At 32.7% G+C, this 18606-nt stretch overlaps 3 protein-coding genes across 3 annotated transcripts; all 3 read left to right on the plus strand.

Moving 5' to 3' along the window:
- The first annotated feature begins 6019 nt into the window (after nt 1-6019).
- On the plus strand, nt 6020-7265 carry LOC105165861 (mitogen-activated protein kinase kinase 9). Its single transcript, XM_011085025.3, has one exon. The coding sequence runs from the start codon at nt 6118-6120 to the stop codon at nt 7084-7086; it is 969 nt and encodes a 322-aa protein (XP_011083327.1). The 5' UTR covers nt 6020-6117; the 3' UTR covers nt 7087-7265.
- A 2363-nt stretch (nt 7266-9628) lies between these two features.
- Nucleotides 9629-13150, plus strand: LOC105166912 (dihydropyrimidine dehydrogenase (NADP(+)), chloroplastic). The gene is made up of 7 exons (XM_011086436.3): nt 9629-10133; nt 11083-11346; nt 11481-11651; nt 11816-11928; nt 12047-12233; nt 12549-12658; nt 12764-13150. The coding sequence occupies exons 1-7, from the start codon at nt 9867-9869 to the stop codon at nt 12918-12920; spliced, it is 1269 nt and encodes a 422-aa protein (XP_011084738.2). The 5' UTR covers nt 9629-9866; the 3' UTR covers nt 12921-13150.
- Nucleotides 13151-14735: 1585 nt separating this feature from the next.
- Nucleotides 14736-16454, plus strand: KNATM (KNOX meinox protein). Its single transcript, XM_011085030.3, has 4 exons — nt 14736-15068; nt 15550-15669; nt 15794-15948; nt 16229-16454. Exons 1-3 carry the CDS (start codon nt 14892-14894, stop codon nt 15938-15940), a joined length of 444 nt encoding a protein of 147 aa, XP_011083332.1. The 5' UTR covers nt 14736-14891; the 3' UTR covers nt 15941-15948; nt 16229-16454.
- Nucleotides 16455-18606: the final 2152 nt, after the last annotated feature.

Raw genomic sequence — 18606 nt, forward strand, 5'->3', positions numbered from 1 at the left:
CAGATTTTTTGCCGACAGCCAGCCATACATCAACTTATGAAGGAAATTACAACGCAGTAATTATTGTTGTTTTCTTATATATATATATGAACTAGGGATGAACCAACCATAATTAAGACATGTCACCAAAAGCTTATAACTGCCCAAATATGATGTAATTAATATAATTTAGTATTTTCACTCTTGACGCCTATAATTCTTTTTTTGGATAAATTGATTACAAACAAATAATAATTATTAATATTATCAATATACTAATTATCAATATTAAATACTTATAATTGATTAATAACTGTTATTAATATAGACAGATAACTACTGTTAAATTTGAATAGCAGTCTAAATATTAGTGAGATTTAGTTCTACGGCCTTAAAGTTATGGAGTTTCAATTTCGTCAGCTAAATTAAATATAATTAACTAATGCATAATTTTATTTTCTTGATACTAAAAGAATCATATGCAGATAAATTGGATAAGAAAATCATTTGCAATTTCTGCATAATTTTCAATTATGCTTTCTTTTGGCAATAAAATCGCAAAATCATCGAATTTAATTAGATTTTATCCAAACAAGGTTGAAAAAAAGAGTGGAATAAAGCATCTGACTGATGCGAAGGCTGAGTTTGAAGTTTGGTATTTTACTGTTGATTTAGCATTGAATTTGGTTCATAAATTGTGGGTGTGTGGGATCAGATTTGGCCTTTTGGTTCACTCCAATGACTAAAAGATATAAGAATCCTAGGACATTTGTTTTCCCTGTTTATGTTTATTTTTGGTACTTTACTTTTATGGAAAAACAAAAGGGTAAATTGCAAAGGAGGAAATTTTAGAGGTTTGGTATAATTATAAATATTATTTTATTGTTTAAAAAATTATAAATATTTTTTTAATATTTAATGAAATTATATAATTATTGAATGGGTGTATGAACTTGTCAATTTTGTCTTTACTGTAATTTTTTTTCTTGAAAAAATTAAAAATTTATAAAGAAAAATTGAACGTTGTGGATCGAAAAATTATAAAAAAATTATCCATTTAGTCCATAAAAAATCACAAAATTTTAAAAAATAAATAAAATTATAAATCTTAATCCACAATGAGATTTTGGTCAGTTCACCATAAAAAATGGATGGAAACATAACGGATTGGACTAATTGTTAGATGATCGTTAAAATTAAGGAAGTCTTGATAATTTTTCAAACAACAAGGGAGTATTCGTAATTATGCTAAACTTCAGCAGAGGTAATTATAATTTACCCAAAACAAAATTATAGTTTACATTTTAATTCGGCCAAATCCAATGAATCTTAATTTTTATTTTAAGGATAAATATTATAAATGATCCGATCCCTTAAATTTGTATTCGAAACAAGAGTATATTATAACTTGTTTTTTTGAGATTGGACATAATTATAAATTCTCTTGAGGGAGCTCCTTCCATTCCTCCTTGAAAAGTGTTTGCTTCCAACACGGGGACTGGACGAGCAGAGATTAGTATCGCCATCTGTTCTCGTGCAGCCGCTGCAATCACTTGTTGGATCGTGCCCAACAGGGCTAGAGAAATTTTGTTTGATGTAGTGTCGGAGGAGGTGCTTCGCTTTGGAGGATCAGCCAATGGCTCCGTCACTTTGGGAGACAGCATCGGAGCCGGAAGGCTGGGATGGACTCTCCTACTGGAGGCTAATTGTTGCCGGGTACCTCCACGGTCTTTTGTTTATTAGCGGGATTGTTGGGGGTCTCAATGGTATCTCATGCCTTTAACTCAATATTTCTCACATACAACGCCAATTGATGCGTGCGATTTTAACACAGGACTGAAGTTCTTGGATTTCGATATTGAATTTGGGCTAATTGAGTGGTAGGAAAAAGAGAACCTACAAACAAAACTTTAACACTCCGATGCTTAAGTTAGTTCCGGATTTAAGAATAAATAAATATAGAAATAAATTATGAGGAGAAATTGTGATAAAAGTGATAATTCTGTATGCAAGATGACGAATCAGAATAGCGGAGTAACAATAACAGAAGTTCTCGAGTGTGGAAGAGAATGCTTGCCGAGGGGTGCCTCCCCTATTTATAGAGGGGGAGTTTTCCTGTAACAGGAGTTTTGCTGAAGCGAATCTGCATGGCCAGCGAGAAAGGGGGGATTCGTGGATAAGGTTCCTCCTTTATCCGTTCCTTAAGTAACAAATCCCCAGATGAAGGGGGACTCCTTCTTCGTGCAGACTCCTTAGGTGAGGAGTCCTGTAAAGATGAAGAGTAGGGCACCTTCCTTTCTACAAGTTAGCTTTGGAGGCCTCCGGATTAGGCTTCATCATTGGGCCGTATTTGACGAAATAGGCTCCCTTCCTTAACTGGATTGTGGTGTGGGGGGCCCTTTTGGGCTGCGCCTAATGGATTTCCTCTTTGGGTCGAACCAAATTGTAGGAGGTCCTCTTCTTGGGTCAAGCATAGTGATTTGGGGGGGGGGGTTGCCTCTCTCTTGGGCTGGTAGGCTTATATTTGGGCCTATCACTTCTTCTTGAGTCAATCTCTTTTGAGCCATACCCATCAAATATATAACTTTATAATTTTTTTTTAAATTAGAGTAACCAAACGCCATCTTAGTTTTGCACATATTCATTTAATTTTTTTATATCTAACTATATTTTCAGAAATATTAATTATTTTAGTAATATTTGGTAACTTGGCCAAGAGCCGGCCACCTTGTTCCTTAGAATTTATTCACCCACATTAACAAGGAGGAATTGGATGCTCACAAAACATGACATGATTTCTGTCAATCGGTCAAGAATACATCCATTACATTTTTTTTTGTCAAAAAATTATATTGATCATATAATCCTAATAATAAATAAAATTCCCCCCAAAAGTACTAATCATACACATAATGCAATGATTGTAACGCATTGAGTTTAGTTAGCAAAATTGAGACTCCATAACTATAAGATTATAAATTTGAATCTAACCAAAATGTGTGTTATTTTACTTTAATAATGACTATTATTATAATTGTCAGTGATTAACATCATAAGTGATGTAATCGATGTACTAAAAAATTATAATATGGTAATTTATTTAAAAATAATCCAAATTAATTCAAGCTGCATATTAGTATTTTCTTGAGGTAAACCCAAGTTTGAGCTTGAGTTTAGGTTCAAGCTAGGTTTAAATTCAAGAGACGTGCAAGTGTTATTCAATGTCAATAATAGTTATAGTACTATTTTACTAGTAATTATTAATTTGTCATTGATATTTGACATTAATAGTTAGTATTTTGATTCTTATAATTTATTGATCAAATTTTATTTTCAATAAATTATTGTGTATACCGTGTCATAAATGTCAATAATCGGCACCTAATAAAAATATATATTTAACTAATAGTTATAATTTAAATAAATAGAAATAGAGTCACAGACAACGACGAAACATGTATTATTCAAACTCATGATCTTATAGTCGAAAGATCTCGATTTCGCGACTCAAATATTGATATATTGTTCACATGTAAAAATGACCAACCAAAAAATAGATTTGCTTTGGTCTACAACAAAAATCTTATAAGAAAATATTTCACAAAGTTTGGAGTTTGGGCCAAGAACTGGGAAAATGTACTACTTTATAGGCCCAATGGTATATTGATATATTATATTGTATATTTTAATTTTTATTTACCTCTCAAAACGAACCGAGTGTAAAGCTCAGTTCTTGAAAATAAAGTAAATTACATCGATATTTTTTAGATTAAGATTAATTATCTAAACACTTTATGTCTTTTATGAAATTATAGACACATCTCGTTAGAGGATATAGAGTGTAATGTCCATGTTCTCAGCGGTGTTAGATGTTTTTTGCGTAAAATTTTATCATATATTATGGAATTAATTACACTTAGACCCATTTAAAATACAAAACCATACTTCTCTAAAAAATAATTTAAAATTATACTTACATTCCTTCCAAAAATTCATTGTTTATACCTGACGAATTTTTGTTAAGATTAGAACAAAAAATGCTGATGTTAAAAGAAAATTATATAAAATTTTTATTTTTTTCCCTCATTTAATATTCTCATGTAATAATTTTATATTTATAAGAATAGATATATAATGATATTAACCTCACTCCATATAACTATATATTGTACTTATCACTTTTATAAGTACAAAAATATACATAGAAATATTAAATAAGAGGCAAATTAAAATTTTATGTAACTTTGTTTTTGCTAATGTTAATATTTTTCGTTCAAATCCTAATGAAAGGAGGTCAGGTGTAAACGGATAATTTTCAAAGAGAGTGTAAGTGTAATTTTAAATTTATATATTATTAATCAAATGTATTTTTCTTTCACACGAAGATCTAAACAAAATCGAAGACACATCATTTGTATTGAAGGATGGAAACTAAAACCAAGAGGCGCCGTAGTACATATTCCACCATTTCTGCTTGTTTTTGTAATTATTGATGCACTCCCATTGCCTTGTCCCCATGAATTTATTATGATGCAAACCCTGTCACCTCACATAAAATCATATCATTTATTTAATTTGATAGATGTTAAACTGTTGTTGTAGCTAGTGGCTAAATTGTTATTTATTTTTTATAAGGGAATAATTTGCTCATTTTCAATGTCGTATGAGGGTACTATTGCATTATACTCGTTCAATAATACAACAAAGGATGAGTCTGACCGACCCCTTCAAAATCACTTTTTAAATTTAAAAATGACTCAAGTGATACTTGAGTGATTATAACACAACTCGTGATTTCATAATTTATTATATTAGAAGTAAAATTCAAGATCCGTTTGCAAAAATAAGATATTAAATTGATATTAATAATAAAACTTATATAAAACAGCTAGCATCCAAAGTGAGATGATGAGTAGAGGGGCGTCCGGGTTTATGACCCAACCCCACAAATTAAAAGACAGGCAGGCCCCCTGTCGGTACGATTTGTTGCCTACAACAACAAAATACACCTAGTAAACTAGTTATTAATAGGAGGTGGAGGTACTAGTAGTTTAAACTTGTGCATCACTCTAGTTGGAGTTTATTAGGCGGCAGGAACACAAGAATCTTCTCTTCACCAATATTCCGTGTTTTGGTTTAGTGGTTAAAATGAAATTTTATTAATATGTTCAAATTTTGCTGAATGTATGTATATTTTTTTTTATTTTTGGTGAGTATTGTAATTTTTTTGTCATTTTTAATTATACTGATGTATTGATTGGATTGGTGTATTATTGTTTAGTTTCTTGAAATGTTGATGTAGTCTTATAATTATTATTTAAAAAATATATTTTTTTTAATCAAACTGCTAATAAAACACGCTTGTGAATTAATAAATTGTGAATTGAAATTATGATTAATTAAAAGAAATTTATTAATTTAAACCGTAGGCGTAGGCTATTAATTTACTCCCACTCACCGCACCACCACACCCACACGTAGACGCGCATCACTCATCACGCATATCATATCTTATCCGCCTCCCAACTCACTCCCAAGTTATCTCACGGCCATCCTACCTGACCCACCACCTCAACCTCCGTATTTGTCTTTCAAAATTTTAATTATAAATTATTTGAATTTATTTAGATAATTTTAAATTTAAAATATTTCATCTTTGACTCTAAATTTAAATTTTTTGATATGACGTTATTTGTTTATTTTTTTTAATTTTCTTTACAAATTCAAATAAATCAACTCAAGTATAGGTTTGTTTATCTAAAATTGTAGTAATTACATTAATAATTTCATAATAAATAAAACAATAAACTGTAAATTGTTATGTAAATTTGATTAATTTTTCAACTATACAAAAACCCCATTAATATACGAGAAATTGAATTTTAGCTCCACGAATTCAAACATAATAAATTCGTTATTATCAATTCATAATTCATTCATATAATAAAATAAATTCATACTTCAATAAAATTTGAATTTGTGATATTTAAAAGTTAAAAGTTATTAACATAACCCATAGGCTGCTATTACTCCCACTCAGCACACCACTCTCACCTACGTACTTTTTACATATATATACACGCGCGCATCACTCATCTCTTATCCCGTTGCCACCTCACTCCCCGCGCAAGTTATCTAATGGCCATTGTCCGTGACCGCCGCCATCTCAACCTCCGTCTGCCTCTACCGGAGGCTTCCGAGCACCGCCCCCGCTTCCCTCTCCCCCTCCCTTCCTCCACCACCACAACTAACACCTCAGCCGCTGCCACCACAGCCATTTCCTCCGCAGACCTCGAGAAAATCCATGTACTCGGCCACGGGAACGGCGGGACAGTCTACAAAGTCCGCCACAAGCACACCTCCGCAATCTACGCCCTAAAAGTAATCCACGGAGACAGTGATCCCGCCGTCCGCCGCCAGGTCCTCCGCGAAGTCTCCATCCTCCGCCTTACCGACTCCCCCCACGTCATCAAGTGCCACGGCGTCTTCGACATTCCCGGCGGAGACATCGCCATCTGCATGGAGTACATGGACATGGGCACCCTCGAGACGTTACTCAGGGACGGCGTCGTTTTCACCGAACGCCTCCTCGCCAAAATCTGCCTCCAGGTACTGAGCGGGCTCCAGTACCTCCACTCCCACAAGATAATTCACCGCGATCTGAAGCCCTCAAACATACTCGTCGATCAAAATATGCAAGTTAAAATCTCCGATTTCGGAGTGAGTAAAATCATGCAAAGAACCCTAGATCCGTGCAATTCATACGTCGGAACGTGCGCGTACATGAGCCCGGAGCGGTTCGATCAGGATACATACGGGGCGAACTACGACGGCTACGCCGGAGATATCTGGAGCTTAGGATTGGCTGTGTTGGAACTGTACTTGGGCCATTTTCCCTATCTGCCGCCAGGAGAGCGGCCGGACTGGTCGACGCTAATGTGCGCCATATGCTTCGGCGAGCCCCCCACCCTGCCGGAGAGTGCATCGGAAAATTTTAGGAGTTTTATTGAGTGCTGTTTGCAGAAAGATTGGAGCAAAAGGTGGAGTGCCACGCAGCTTCTGTCGCACCCTTTCTTCAGCAATGTTGAGGACTTGAAATCGGTGTGAAGTTGCCGGAATTTTGAATTCAGTGATTTTGGGGGAATCAACAACTGAAAACAGAGAGAATCTTTCAATGTTTCTTGTGTATATTCTCTTTTTCCTGTTGTAAATATTTTGCTCAAATAATTACTCATAAATTATCATGATAATTGTAATTGAAATCATCCCTATAACTTGTTTAGATACCAACATCAACCGTTGTCCTATTCTTAAAAAAAAAAACAGAAAGGCATCAATCGTTGTCCTAAAATTAATAGGGAGTACTTCTCACTGAAACTTTTATAATGGTTTTAATCTACATTTATCCTTATCCACTTCTTTTACTACTTGTTCAACATGCATCCACATGTCAATTCCTATACCTAATAATAATTTGGTCTAATATATTATTGTTCTTTCTTTTTTAAAAAGAAAATTAAGTAGAAATATTGATTCTGATCTCATCTCAGTGGCAAAAAATGAGATGGAATGAATTTGATTACGATAATTATTTTTAATGTGATTGAGTATAAAATAAAATATAATGATAATAGTTGATGTGATGTGTAAAATGTCTTGGATAAAAAAATATATAATTAATAATTATCGTCAATGTTATTTATCGTTTTTTGTAAAGTAGTTAAATGTGTTCGAGATATGCTTTCACAAATTTCCCATAAACAAACATATATTTGGATGAAAAAAAATTTTACGAGCAAAATGAGATGAGACAAGATTCATGTCACAAGCCGTGCCTCATTATACTCGTTTTTCTTAGTTCTACTTTGGTAAAAGAAAAGTTTGGATAGTTAATTATATTCCAAACAAATGTTTGGAATCATTTATATTTTAATTATCGTATATAAAGTGAAACAAGTACTTATACATTCGGTGAAACCTTAAATTTATCAATGGAGTCTTAATTTTAACCTTAACTACTAAGTTAAGATACTATTGATAGAGTTTGTTCTTTTAAGTTGCATTTGGAATGAGTAATTTGAAAGAATTTAAAGAATTTTAAATCATTTCATTTCAATTTTAAATTATGTTTTAATGAATGTGAATGGATTTTAAATTCTTTTAAAATGAAATCATTTGAAATCCTTCCTTCAAATTGAAATATACTTTAGGTAAACGTTAGCCTGCAAAATTGCTAATGAGGCTACTCCGTCTAGCCCTCAAAAGTATGTGGAGATTAGATCTTGCGCCAAAAATAAAAATATTTATGTGGAGGGGTCGGTGTGGGACAGTGTCAAACCTTGGGTGAAGGTGGAGGGAGGTTCTGTCTTGTATGATGTTCATTTGCGGGAGTGGTGTGGGGAGTATGGTGAGACTTGGAATTAGCAATGTTTTGTTGGATACAGAATTAAGTTGTTCTTTCTTTGGTAGATATGTTTTGTTCTCTGCCTCCACTTTCACTTGTTACTATGTTAACACGGCAAATAAATACGGATGTTTTTCTCAAAAAAAGAAAAAGAATAATTATTTGATACGTAAGTGAGTCGTGGAAAAATCAGTTTTTTACTTGTATTTGCGCATGTTTTCTTATAAAATTGGTCAAATGGTCCGCCTTATGACAAGTACAAACATTATTAAGACTAAAACTTGTTGAAGGCGAAATATTGAGAAAGTCTTGTATTAATTTACCAGATTGTTTTTTCTTTTTTTTTTTATAAATAATTGGAATAGATTAGCCCAACTATATAATTATAACCCAAAACTAATTGGAGTAAACTCAATCAATTACTTGAATGGAGCAAGCATATGTCCCACATAATCAAAGATAAAGTGTTCATAAATTTCATTTATTTTGTTGTATCTTTGTTGGGTTTCATTTATTTTGTTGTAATTATTTTTGTTAAATATCGATATTTGATATGAATAATTATAATCGAGTTACTTTAATTAATAATAGCGGACGTTTCAAATTAAAAAGGGATAATCACACAACTCTTTCCTAAAGTTTGATGTAATTATAGTTAGACCCCATATAGTTTGAAAAATTACATCTAGCACCCTTGATGTTTGCTTTCGTCTAACAAATAAGTCTTCCATTTAGTTAAAATTCACTGGAATTGTTGATATTAACAAAAAATTAAAAAAAAATTGTATTACACTCGATTAACTTATTACTAACTTATTGCAAGTTAAATAAATTTTTTATGACCAAATTATCCTCACAGGTTTTCATGCGTTAATGCATGTGAGGAGGTGAATTTTTCACCGTTATAAGAGCAATTTAGTCCAAAAGATTATTTGACTTGCAATAAATTAGTAATAAGTCAATCGATGATAAATATAAATTTTCATTCAATTTTTTCATTAATGTCAATAAATTTTTATAAATTTTGACTAACTTATTTATTAAACAGAAACAAACTTTAGAACTATTAGATATAATTTTTCATATGATAAAAAAATTACGTGTAATTATCCTGATTAAAGAGGAACAAATACGCCTCAATTGTATAAAATAATACTACTAGTAATCGGTTTTGCGAAAAGAGGAGAGAACAAAGGAGGCAACCAACCACATGGCTCATCCTTTTCTACGTTAGCAAGTGCTTATAAAATTTTTTTGCCCCATCATCAATCCCAATCTCTTGCACATTTTCTTCTATCTACAGTCGATTTCCACATTATTATAATCGAAACCCGCTAACTCTTCTACTCTGGACATTGCGTCTCTTTCTAGCCCAACGCTTTCATACTTAGAAAAACACTAAACTCTGATTCCAAGATATTCATTTTCAACCCCATCTGCCAGCTCCCAGAATTGCAAAAACCCACCAAGAAAGGCTGTTTTAATGGCGTCTGTGGGATTGATTGGTCGGATCAACACCTCCGTGGTCGAGTTTCCGGTGGCTCAGCCACGCCGGAGTTGTGGGTTCAGCAGAAACAGGGTGGGGTTCAGAGTGTTTGCTCAGGCTGATGCGGAGCCTGATCTCAGTGTGACCGTTAACGGGTTGAAGATGCCGAACCCGTTTGTCATTGGGTCAGGCCCGCCAGGGACCAACTACACCGTCATGAAACGGGCCTTTGATGAAGGTTGGGGGGCCGTCATCGCCAAAACGGTAAGACTTCTTCCCCGTAATTATGGTTCATATTTATTTTGATTTGTAGTTGGAAATGCTTATATGGGTTGATTAATCTATTTCTGTTGGACTTTTTATCACTTACTACTGCGAATTTTATCAGTTCTTGAATTATTCGCGCCAATGTTTTCTCTGTTCGTTTTTCACGCACTTGGGCGTGGGAATTAGTTGTGGAAGTTGATTATGAAAACGAAGAGGGTTGAAGACTGAATTTAGTTAGTTAAGATCAAAGATCGTGATGTTTTTGGCTGATTGATATGGATTGCTGATTAGCTAAGAGCCTAAGAAGGACTCTTTATGTAGTTGATTGCTTAGGATAGACAGAGATATGCACTTAGACCATCTGAACTTTGACTAATCGGTAAAAATACCGTTGTAAATACAATATTTTTCCCATTAATGTAGATTATAGTTGTGTGTTTCAGGCCTTCAATTGATCAACGAAAGAAATTGTTTGAATGGTGTGATGAGGTAAAGAATAGTTTCATTTCATAGGTTGCAGAGCATATGAAAGTCAACTTGGAGACTCTGTTGTGTGCTTAATTACTGCACTGAGTAAATGGATCTGGGGTACGGTAATTCTGAGTAGTTTACAATACAAAAGGACATAAAGTGATGATAGAAATGCATAAATGGTGCATGATTGTGGTTTTTCTATATTGGTGGTAAGAAATATTATTCTATATAAATAAAAGGATAAAATGTCGAAAGTCTAATGTTTTTTTTAAGTGATCAGATAACTTTGCTAGTTTTCGTGAAGGTAATGATCCAATGTTTCTCACTACCTTGTTTTGATGTAAATTATGTCGAAGCAGATCAAGTCATGTTGAATTGTTGGAAAACTCAAATCTTGGTTCTTCTTGTTTCTACTTGTTCTCTGCACTTTCAATTCAAAGTGAAAACTCTTGATCTTAAACATCATGTGTAGGTATCTCTGGATGCTGCAAAAGTTGTAAATGTAACCCCCCGATATGCCAGATTACGGGCAGGAGCTAATGGCTCAGCCAGAGGACAGATTATAGGGTGGGAAAATATTGAACTGATTAGTGATCGGCCTCTGGAAACAATGCTGAAAGAATTTAAACAGTTGAAAGAAGAGTATCCAGACAGGATACTTATTGCTTCGATCATGGAAGAATACAACAAAGCTGCATGGGAGGAACTCATCGATCGAGTTGAGCAAACTGGAATTGTATGTAATTAGTAAATATAGTCGTAGTGCATTAGTTTATTCAGATCTTCAAACATGTGGAATTCACTGTAATGCAAAATAGTCTTTCTGAGAGCTTTTGTCACTTTGTGGTCTAACTCTTGATGCTTGTACAGGATGCTATTGAAATCAATTTTTCATGTCCCCACGGTATGCCAGAACGTAAGATGGGTGCTGCAGTTGGCCAAGATTGTGCATTGTTGGAGGAAGTTTGTGGATGGATTAATGCAAAAGCAACTGTTCCCGTTTGGGCTAAGATGACTCCGAACATCACTGACATTACACAGGTTTTCATGTTGTTCTTTTCCATTTCGCCACTGCGACGCAAAACATATCAGTTTTATGCTCCGTTAACTATCATTATTTGATCGTTAGTGGAGCAAATTAAGATTATTCACTTTCTGCTTCCTGCCGCAAATTTTCTAAAAATTTAATTCTTTGTTTTGTATAGCCAGCTAGAGTTTCTCTGCAAACAGGATGTGAAGGGGTCTCTGCAATAAATACAATCATGAGTGTCATGGGAATCAATCTCGACACGTTGAGACCAGAGCCTTGTGTAGAGGGGTACTCATAATATTACCTTTTTTCATTTCAACTTCGACCTTCCTCACCCGGAAACGATGAAAATAGTTCAGAAATCAACTTCATGTTTCTAAAATGTGATGTTTATGTGTCAAATTAGATACTCGACGCCTGGTGGTTATTCGTCAAAGGCAGTCCATCCTATCGCACTTGCAAAAGTGATGAGCATTGCACGGATGATGAAGAACGAATTTGGAGACGAAGACTATTCACTTTCTGCTATTGGAGGTGTTGAGACAGGTGGTGATGCAGCAGAGTTCATACTTCTAGGAGCAAACACTGTTCAGGTTGGAGAAGAGTATCATTATTTCTCACTTATTTTTTATTCTCCACTGCTATTGAAATTAGTGGATTGTTTCATGAAACTAAAAAGAAATAAAGACCCTTTCTTCTGGACTTTCTGGAGTCTGAGAAATTTCGACATTTTATAAATATTCAACATGAAAATGTACGAAAAGAAACCACCTACTTATGACAAAGAATTTAAACTGGAAAAATAAAAACCTTTACGCTACATCTGCAACTGCTTCCCTTATCCAATTGTTGTATGTGCAGATGCTGCCATTTAATTAAGTAATTATCTAAAAGGCTTCTGATTCCAGGTCTGCACTGGTGTTATGATGCATGGATACGGTCTTGTAAAGCAGCTTTGCTCCGAGCTGAAGGATTTCATGAGAAAGCACAATTTTTCATCCGTAGAAGATTTCAGGGGGTACGCACTTAAACTCTCTTCATACCTTCTAAGTTGAACAAACCACTTGTAATGTTCAGTTGTAACTTGAAATTTTTTTTACTAACCATTTTGTCCGATGAGCAGAATTTCACTCGATTATTTCACCACTCATATGGATTTGGTGAGAAGGCAACAGGAAGCCATTCGCGAGAGAAAGGCCATTAAGAAAGGTTTGCAATCTGACAAAGACTGGACTGGAGACGGCTTCGTCAAAGAAACAGAGAGCATGGTTTCGAATTGATTCGGTAAATACAGTTCTATCCTCACCATTGTACTTTCACAAAAATAAATAGCTTCGGCAGCTGTACTCCTAGTGTGTGTGTGTGTGTGTGTCTGCATGCACGCACATCTGCCCCCCCACCCCCCCTCTTTTTTTTTCGTTCCGCCTGTAAAATGCATTTCTTCTATGTATCAACATGTACAGAGAATTAATAATTTGACCTTTTGATGAAGCTGTTAGAATTTGTTCTTCGTTCTTGCTTCAGAAACAATATCCCTATGATGCTTGAAAATAAATATTGAAATAAAAAACTTGTTCATATATATATATATATGTATGTTGGTGTAGACTTGTTGATTCGATTTGTTTGGAGGCGCCTGAAGAAACTTGTTGATATGCATCAGTGCAGTGACTGAAAGAATACGTTCGGTAGAACTCAAATCAATTAGGGAAACATTTATAGGATATTTGGCTAAGCTTATAAGCTCTTCGAAACATCTTATAAGATGTTTGAAAGCTTGTAACCTCTAAATATTTATTTGGCTAATTTTCTTTTAAGGAGCTTTATAAGATCTCAAAATAAGATGAGTTGGATCCTATAAGCTCTTTAATAAAAAGTTAATTTTTCTAACTTTTTTTTATAAGATCTTATAATTTATATAAAATTAATATGTCATAAGATAAAAATAACTTATTCATACACTTACACTCTCTCTCAAACCCACACCCACACCCACACGGCCATACCCATATATCTTATTCGACTGGTATGAATATATATATATATATATATATATATATTATTTTTATTCAAAAGTTTAGGTAATAATTTGTCTTTTTTTTTGTTATTTTAAAAAGATTATCTATTAAATTTTTATTTGAGATTAACTAATCTGTACTATTTATAAAAGCGTTTTAAAAATATTTAAAACAAAATATGTCAAGAAATAACAACTTATTTGTTTATAATGGTATTAGGTCCATTTTAGTCATTTTATCAATTAAAAACCTTATTATGCCAAAACACCCTAACATCTTAAAAGTCTTGATATAAGATGTTTTGACATCTTATAAGATTTAATATCTTATATTTGAAAGTTTATTTTTAAAATAAGATCCAACATCTTATAAGTTTCTAAAACATTTTATGAGATGTATAAAATATTTTAAAAAAGCTTAGCCAAACACCCTCTCTTAATGTATGTATTTTATGTGTTTGAGGTATTCTTGGTGAATAATCTATACACCATTTGACAATTATTTGTCATTTTTATTAGAATAATTTAATGTCAGATGAATGAAAAAATTAAAATCCTACTAATTACCGAAAATACCCTCGAATTACAACCTAATATTACTCATTTGCCCTCATAAATAAAATTACATATCCAGACCACCTACAGGCAGACCTAAGAGGCCTACATGTGCTTTACAACACCAACACCTCTTCCAGGAAATGTTTGACAAACATTACATGCGATAAGTATCTGGAGATATGGCACACCTACAAGAATTCCACACTCTACTACCAAGGTAATTAACTTGTTCCTTGATTACAACTTGCATTGTGTTTTGGCGGTGGATTAAGGAATTTGAACAGTAAGGAATTTGAAAAAGAAGGTACGTGGTAGTCAGAAAAGACAAGAGAAAAAGTGTCCAAATGGGAACAGTTAAAACAAGTGATTGAGAGTGGATTTGAAGTACTGTACTATATTATATGAGCATGTGTGTTTGTGTAAGGGGTGGGGGTGGGAGTCTCCAAGAAACCTGTGGAATTCTGAAATGTTCCTTTCAACACTCTCAAAAATGGTGAGGCAAAAACCCCACTCAAACTCCACTCACTCACTCTCCCCTGACTGATATAATAACTCATTGCATGCATCTGTCAATCACTCCCCTCTTTCTCTCTCTACATATATAAAAATTTAATCCTCTCTCCCCGTAAGAATTTTGAATAGTAGTTTTAGTTGGGAATTGGGAAGAATCACATAAATGGAAAGAAAAGAAGAAAAGGTAGTGCAGGAGAGTTCAAGCAACAATATTACTATAAATGGAGATGATGATGAGTGTGATAATTTTGAAGAAGAGGGTTTCAATCTTCTTAAGAGGGAAATTGCTTCCCATTCTTTGTATGCTCTCTTGCTTCAATCTCACTTGGACTGCTTGAAGGTCTGTTTGTCTGTGTTCTTTCTTTCTCCACCCCACCCCCACCCCCCTCTCTTTCTACACACAATCTTGGAGTATTTTTTCAGATCTTCATGTTTTTGGGCTTCCATTTTTCTATGTGTGAATATTGATCATGTTTTCATTACATGGGATTATTACATTCTTGTGATTAGTCAAGACATAATCCAACGATTCTCAGTATATCTGATTCAGTAACTGGAAACAACTTCTAGAGATCAATTATTATTTTCCATGGATCGGAGAAGTCCATTCTTGTAATTTAACCACCAATACATATCTAGGGTTTCGATGTTTATTTTTTATTTTTTAAGCATTACATATTACATCGATTCAATTAATATATTAATATACTAAGAAAGCATCCAACTTTCATTACCACTCCAAGAAAGGGGTAACAATCGACATAAACATATTCTATAAGATTGATCATATGATAAGCAAAGGAACAACTCTGCTCGTGCAGCTTTGTTTAGGCAACGTGGTGGAGAAGGTTGATCACAATGTAGGCGACCGAACGACATTCAATCCCAACCATCCAAACTTGCGCACATCCGACCATCAGTCGGAGCTGGACCAGTTTATGGTAAGAGTACACATACATATATATATATATATATATATATTTTCTACTTTTAGTCTTAATTTATGCTTACAATATATATTTTATTTGGGGGGAGGGGGAAATTAGTGATTATGGTGTGGTGCAGGAAGCATACTGTATGACCCTAAAGAAGGTGAAGGAAGTGATGGAAGAACCCCAGCAAGAATCTATGGCTTTCATAAATTACATGTATTCTCAACTTGAGGAGCTACTACTTCTGGACATTAATCCACCCTCCTCACCTATTAATTAATTCCTCCGGTACAAAACTAATTCATTTTTCACATATTTTTTCTTTGAGATGAGAATATTAATTATTTCATTTTAATTTAGATCCACGAAAAAAAGGACTCCAGAATTTTGATTTTTAATCCAATTCCCTAAATTAAGTTTTTGAAGTTTTAGGCAATATATGCTCAATTAAACATTAGTTGATTGCTCATTCTTCAAGTTAAAAATATTCTTGAAAATGTGATTAATATTCTGAAAAATAGCATATTGTGAATGCTTAAATTAATAATTTGTATATTTTGTTGTGTAGGAGGTGCAGAAAGGTGGCCCTCAATATGGGGCAGATCAGACGCCAATATGCACATTAACAAGCAGATTGAAGCACCTAATTAAGTTTAGTCAAATTAAATTTGAACTGCCAGTACCCCTCTTCTCATATTTCCTGTTATAACTTATTATATATTAGCGATTGAAGTATGTTGGATGTACGTAGTATAAATTGATTTTTTATAATATTAGCATAATTATTTAATGAAGTGCTAGAAAAAATAATGGATCAAATCTGATAAATAAAGTTGATTTTAAACGTACATGAATAAAAATAATATTGTTACAATGAACAAACTATAGAGATGGTTATTTGATTTATAGAAAGAATAAGTATATGTAAGGGCATATTAGTTCATTCATGTTTTGTCTACCAAATAAAGTACGTACTTTCTCTAACGCTCAAACCTTTAATATATAGCATAGATATAGATATAGTGTTTAAGAAAAATACAAAGAAATTTCAAATTTATTTGATTGAGTAAGAAAAATACTGAGAAAATAAATTAGGGATGTGCTAGTGCATGATAAATGTTTTGCATAAGAATAGATGGTAAAACAACAATTTATTTTAGGGTTAATTACATTTAAACTTCATCTGAAATTGAATTTACAATCCTTTTAGAAATTCTTTGTTTATATCTATCCCCCTTTTGTTAGGATTTAGATGAAAAATGCTGACGTTCGCAAGAAATTAAATAAATTTTTAATTTTGTGTCTCATTTAATATTTCTATGTATATTTTTATACTTGTAAAGAGAAAAATTTAGAGAAAATTTAAATGCAATTAACCCTCCATTTAAATTTTGTTTTAGAAGGTTGTTTAGTAAAGTGCAGTTTATGCCGTAATAAAAATATCAATAGACGAAAAAAAATTTTCTTGAAGAAAGAAAGAGCAACGTAACTCCCTATAAATGCTTAAGAAATAAGTTCATCAATGTCTCCTGCATCGCACTTTTTCTAAAACTTGGAGATGTCATTCATAGTATTTCCTTTGTTCAGTGCATGGGAATTTGCTACTTAATATTATTTTCAGCTAAATATTCTAATATGGACCGTAAAGAATGTTTTGTTTGTATAGAGGGGAATAATTGATAGCTTAGTGCAACTTGAGAATGAAATTATGTAGCAACAAATCAAGTCAATTGCAGCACTTAAGAGTTAATTATAGTTGGACTCTTTTTAAAAATGTGAAATTACACTTTTTCATAAAAGACTTGTGAAATTATATTTACATTCCTCCGAAAAATCACTGTTACACCTGACTTCCTTTTGCTAGAATTTAAACGAAAAATACAGACTTTAGCTAAAGAAAAAAAATGCATAAATCCTCATTTAATATCTTCATGTAATAATTTTGAAAAAATATAATATTTTTAACCTCACTCCATAGATATATATTACATTTACCCCTTTATAAATACAAAAATATTTAAATGAAGAAAAAATTAAAAAGTTATGTTTTTTTTTTTTTGCTTACTTCAGGATTTTTGTCTCAATAGAAGGGAATCATGTATAAATCAAGAATTGTTTGAAAGGTATAAGTGTAATTTCTAAACTTATTTGAAAAAAAGTGTACTTTAATATTTTCAAATAAAATCTAAGTTCAAATAGAATCTAAGTGTAATTAACCCACCAATGATGCAAAGTTCCATTCTGTTTACATGCAAAACTCTTCCTATTTAAGGACCATGTGTTTGCACTAGTTATTGGTACTTTGATGTTAACAAAATTCTCTTTACCAACAAAAACAGAAAAAAAAAAAAAAAAAACATGAGAGAAAAATTCTTCTATATTTATCCTTTTAATTTTCTACAAATGGAGCTTTAAAGTTGGGAAGAATTGGAAAGATACGAGGAAGAATCATTCAGTGACATGTTAATACCTCAAACTCAAGATAAACCACACTTAATATTTATTTTTGTATTTTTACACCTTCTTTGTGCTTTTTTATTTTTCAACTTTCTATATAATATGTCTATATATATATATATTTATATATATAATATAAAACAGACATGATTTGTAATAAACAATAATTTTTGTCTCCTTAAAATACAACATTAAACATAAAATATTTATATATAAAAATATATATGAAAAATATATGATTTGACAATGAATAATGATTTTTGTCTCCCAAATTTCAATATCAAACCCACACCCACTTACTTTAAAATATTTTAAATTACCCCAAACAAATACAAACATACCATCTAGTTTCAACACATACTTATCTTTATTTTTCTCTCTCTATCCTCAAAACACAAAACAAAACACTTAAAATACAAATCCAAACATATGGAAGGTAGTTTTACTAGCGACATATTTATGCAACCCATAAACAAAAAGAAGCAAACA

The sequence above is a fragment of the Sesamum indicum genome, linkage group LG1 (genome assembly GCF_026168435.1).
Source record: "Sesamum indicum cultivar Baizhima isolate 11 linkage group LG1, ASM2616843v1, whole genome shotgun sequence".
In the NCBI taxonomy this organism is placed as follows: Eukaryota; Viridiplantae; Streptophyta; class Magnoliopsida; order Lamiales; family Pedaliaceae; genus Sesamum; species Sesamum indicum.